This window comes from Chrysochloris asiatica, unplaced genomic scaffold, assembly GCF_000296735.1.
Source record: "Chrysochloris asiatica unplaced genomic scaffold, ChrAsi1.0 scaffold00267, whole genome shotgun sequence".
NCBI classification, from domain to species: domain Eukaryota; kingdom Metazoa; phylum Chordata; class Mammalia; order Afrosoricida; family Chrysochloridae; genus Chrysochloris; species Chrysochloris asiatica.
In genome coordinates this window covers 138,572-143,536 of record NW_006408785.1, presented here as the reverse complement: position 1 = coordinate 143,536, position 4,965 = coordinate 138,572, and the positions used below count along the sequence as shown (strand labels likewise).

Below are 4,965 nucleotides of genomic sequence, written 5' to 3'. Positions count from 1 at the left end.
CATTGTGTATTGACAATGTGAACAATTAGTCTCATAACTAATCATTTGTTGAAAAGACAGTAAATTTAATAGTTTAGTGTAACAAAATAGGAAAAGTAATTGTTACTCAATTTTTCTTACAGGACAAAGTTCTAAAAACATCAGTTCATCTCCCAGCATTGAGAGTTTGCCTGGAGGAAGAGAATTCACTGACTCCCCACCTTTGTCTGCTACTAAAAAAGATTCCTTTTTCAGCAACATCTCCCGTTCACGCTCACACAGCAAAACTATGGGCAGAAAAGAATCTGTAAGTATTTACATTCAGGTTTCTCTTTATCCTTCATGCTTTTCTAGAGTGCTGCATTTATTAAAACTTCCTCAGTGTTTAGTTTTACAAAGCTGTTAAAAAATTTTGTGGATTGAAATGATTTCATCAAAACCATCTCCATTTTATTATTTTGTATTATCTTAAGGCTATAGTCTCTATTACACTGGGGGCGGGGAAGTTATGTGAATTTAAAGTAAGTTGAATCTTGCCCAATCTCCAGTCCTTTTTTTTAAATAAGTGCTTTTTCATTCAAGCCTGTGGGGATGTTCGCTAAAATTGGTTAAGTAGCAGAATACCAAATTAAAGATGATGAACAAACTTTTTCTTTTTTTTTAAGCTTTTAGTATTGATGGACTTTAACATAATTACTGTACTGTTTGTTTTAAAAACTTAAAACAGAGTACATTTAAATTATGTTTTCTTAATAGTTGCTCTCTAAAGTTTTTGCATACATTTCTCAAAAAGACATATCTAAAGCATACCAACTGTCTTTTTTTAAAAAAATCTAGTTGTATCTGAAATGTTTATAAGCCAGCTTCACAAGAAATTAAAACACTTAGCCACATTTTATCACCAGTTGCACACCTAATTTTTTAACATGAGAAGAATACATATGGAAAGCTAACACAGACATCTAACTATTGCTGAAATTCTCCTAGATGTAAACCAGAAACAGAATAGCAAGAAAAAGCCTTTGAGGGATAGTGATTTAAGTTGCATAAAATAGATAATAACATGGTATCTACCTGGGAAATTTGCATATGACCTTGGGCAAGCCTTTCAGCTTCCTGGTGCTCCAACCCAGTCACCTCCAAATTAAGCTTTGTACTTTGTTCTCTGAAACCAGATGAGTTGACTGTATGTTCTCTTGTGGTCCCTTTTAATGCATAAATATTTTAATTCTGTAATTTGTTGAAGATCACGTGGGGCTTTTCCGTAAGAGATGATAGCTTAAATGTAAGCAGTTACTTTTGCTCCTATCTAAAACTCCACTCCAAGAACAATTGTTTTATTGTTAGGTGATGTTGAGTTGAGTCCAACTCACAGTGACCACCTTATATTACATACTAGAACTGTCCCATACGATTTCTTAGGTGGTAATCTTTTCTAGAGTATTTCTCGAGTTCTTTCTCCCACAGAACAGCTGATAGATGTGAACTGCTGACTTTAAGGCCAGCAGCCTAGTTCTTAACCAATGCACCACCAGGATTGTTTCCAAAAACAGTCAGGGTAGTTAAAATTATGATGCCCTCCAAGAAGAAGAAAACAGGAGAAAAAATAATAGCAATAAATTCTGTTACTTACAGGAGACAGTGAGTGGTCACTTAATTTAGCAATCCAAGAAAGCTGAGCCCTAATCAGGAGTAGGAAAGCCAAGAAGCAACTTGCTTTGCATTGCCAATGCCTCTAAAAGCTCAGTAACTGTAAATGAGGATGAAAGTCACAAGTCTCTTTATGAAACAATTAGATTTGCTTCCTCACTCTGGCGCAACAAGTTTACATCTCTAGAAAACATGAAACATAATACTGCAGTCTGAGAACTACCAGGCAAGTTAAATTTAGGAGTATCCTAATGAAAAAGGGCTAAAGAACAAATTTAAATACTGTATTTGAGGCCTCCAGACCTCTCTCAAGTTCACATAATACCAGTATGTTTATACCTTCCTGGCAAGAGACTAGAAGAGTTTTCTGTAGGTAAAAGACACAAATCTTAACAAAACACGAAGATGATGACCTTGAGGGTTTTCTGAGGGAATATCCAGGTCACCTGATAATGGACCAAGCTATCAACAAACCTCATCCAACTGTAGAACTTTCTTTTACTTTTAATTTCAAACTTTATGAAAAAGGCAGTTAAGGACTGCCAGACATTGGAGGGAAATATCTGATACAGAAAAAAGCAACCAGGAGAGTTAACTCTAGGTATGAAAAGACAGCTTCAGAAAAACTATCACTGGTAGTTTCGTTGATATAAGAATAACTTCTGCATCCATGTTAAAGAATAGGAATGTTGTTGTTAAGTGCCTTTAGTTGGTTCCGACTTATAGCAACACTGTGTAAGGTTTCTGAGAAGTGGCTGGTGAGTTTCAACCACTAACCTTGCAGTTCAAACTGACCTGGAGGCCGACTGCTTATCCTATGGTGCCACACCTAGACTCCATAAATAATAGGCATATAGGTATATAATTCTGAGATCAAAAAATGAGAATGATTTGAAATTAAAATACCATCTCTGAAATACAAAATTCAGTAGAAGTCTTCAAAGATAAACTTGCAGAATTCCTCCAGAAAATAAGAATATAAGACAGAAATGGGAGATAAGAGAGAAAAAGAAAAGAAAAGTAGAAGGTTAGTCCAGGATATTTAAAATCTAAATTAGGAGCTTCAGAGAGAGCAAATAAACAGAAGGAAATCACCAAAAATACAATTCGAGCTATTTTCTCTAATGAAAGATCTGAGTGTTCAGACTGAAAAAGTCCATGGAATGTCCCAACGTGTGAAAGCAAATCTTCATCTATAAAATGTAAAACAATGTTTTGTTTTGTTTTTCTCTAAGTTTTTATTGTGTATTGAGTGTAAGTTTACAGGGCAGAACATCAGTTTTACATTCAACAAATCATACTATTTTCATCACAATGATTACAATCCCCTCCATGGACCATCAGTTAACAGTATTTCTCTCTATTCATTTAGCTCTTAAAAAAAAAAAAAAAAAAAAAAAAAAACCACACTCAGGCATTTATAATAATTTATACCACCAAAGGGCACATTCTGCATGTCTTCCTCCTGGCTACCAGATCTCAGTCCCTCTCTTTCCATGAATCTAGCGTCCTCAGCTGCTCACTCTCTCCATGTCCCTGTCTCTACCTCCATCTCTGGTATTACTGCTTCTCTGCATAAGGTTCTGCATTCAGCTTGTGCTCTTCTCCCTTGATGGTCCTCCGATCCTTTGTTTGAGGACTGTAAGATTAATTGCTCCTCCATTTTTGTTAACAAAACTTCTACGTTTACAATTGTGACCGTCGCAATTAGTTAGTCGTGATAACAGTTTCTCACTGTTGAATCATAAGAATCTTATCCCCATCTCTTTTCACCAGACCCATCTAGACAAGATGAAAACTATTCAGTGGGGACTGTTTCTTCCCCCCTACACTCTTAAATTAAACTCCCTCTTGAAATCTTACAGTTACTACCTCCATGAGTATAGGTCAGGTTCATCAAATTGTAGCAATTTACCCTTGTTTCCTTTATTAAAAAAATGGTTTTGTTTTTTTATCTTCCTCTAGTCAAGTTCTGATTATCATCAAGCCATCAAGACTAGGTCAATCTGCAAGTTTGAGTGTTCTTGTGCATCTCCCCTCACTTCACATCAGCTGGATGCTTCGGCTCAGGTGTCCCCAGGTCTCACTGCACTTAGGACCAACAGCCCTTCCTCTTCTCTCTCTCATCTCCAGGTCAAAGGAAGTCAATGAACTGTGGTTGAACTCAGCCCATTTCTTCATTGCTGCCTTTTTTCCTCTTCCACTCAGCAGTACACCAGTGTGGTCATCAGCAAGCTTACATGCCTGCTTATGTATTCCCTTTGTGTTTCAGTCTTAGAGGGGGGTTTGTCCTAAAGGAACTTGATTGCTTGCCTTGATGACTTACCGGTGAACAGCTTGCTTATTCTTGCAGTAGCCTGTCATACTGACATTTTTTGTTTTGGGTTTTTCCTGGTGACCCTTTTTGGAAGATGCATATTCTGACACTCTAGCTATTCCAGGCTGGTCTGTTTGTCTTTTCTATTGGGAATGTCCCACTTCAGAAGGTTCTGGATGGGACTCAGGATTTCACCTAAGGTTCTATACTCTGCAAAGGCTCCATAAGAGCCCTCTTTCACAAGAACCTCTTTTAGGTTTTCCAATCAATTATAGGCTGAAGTTGGGCTTACAGGTTTTCTGTAATCATGTTTCCTGACATTCCTTTCTATCCCACTCAAGTGTCTTTTTTACAATAGTAGACAAGGTAACACAATATTCACAAGACAGTCAAGCATCTTAGTATTATTTATACCCTCTTCAAATTATGCCTAGATCCCTGAATCAACAGAGCCCTGTTGTTCCAAGGTTAAACATGCATCACTATTTACCTCTGTCCCACTTAGCCCATGCAAACCTGTCTCAGTGTTCCCTTATCTACCTTGTTCTTCCGCTTCCTCACCCTTCTTGTATTGCCCTCCCCAGCAGCCAATGATGTGTCTGCCCTTACCCTGTGCTCTACCGTTGCCTCCCTCCACCTCCCCCGAAACCCTCACCCCAACCCCACCATTGTGGTTACCTTATATTCAATTAACTTTCCCCTCCATCTAAGACAGTCTGTTTTAGACAGTCTGACCTTCCCACACCACCTATATCTCTGTTCCTCTGTGTTTACCTTCTTTCACATTTCACGTGTTTTGATCATAGCCTGACCTCCCAGATCCTCTGAATAGTTTTATATACATATAACAGAATAGTTTTCTTCTGTTCTCAACTCTTCCATTTGTCGATTGACTTCCAGGTGGTGCTGCCATGTCATCAATCCCTGGTTGTTATCTGTTCTTATTGGTTCTCAGTCCACAGAACTCCCTTTAGGATGTTTTTCATAGCAGGGATGGCTTTGGCAAAATCCCTTAGCTT

The 4,965-nt window shown here is 37.8% G+C and overlaps 1 protein-coding gene across 1 annotated transcript in view; it reads left to right on the top strand.

Annotated features, from left to right (window-relative positions):
• Positions 1-4,965, top strand: part of TBC1D5 (TBC1 domain family, member 5) — a 519,410-nt gene that overhangs the window by 389,717 nt on the left and 124,728 nt on the right. The window contains exon 17 of the mRNA XM_006874244.1: positions 123-286. Within this exon, the coding sequence (XP_006874306.1) occupies positions 123-286 (164 nt within the window). The remainder of the gene's footprint in view (positions 1-122; positions 287-4,965) is intronic.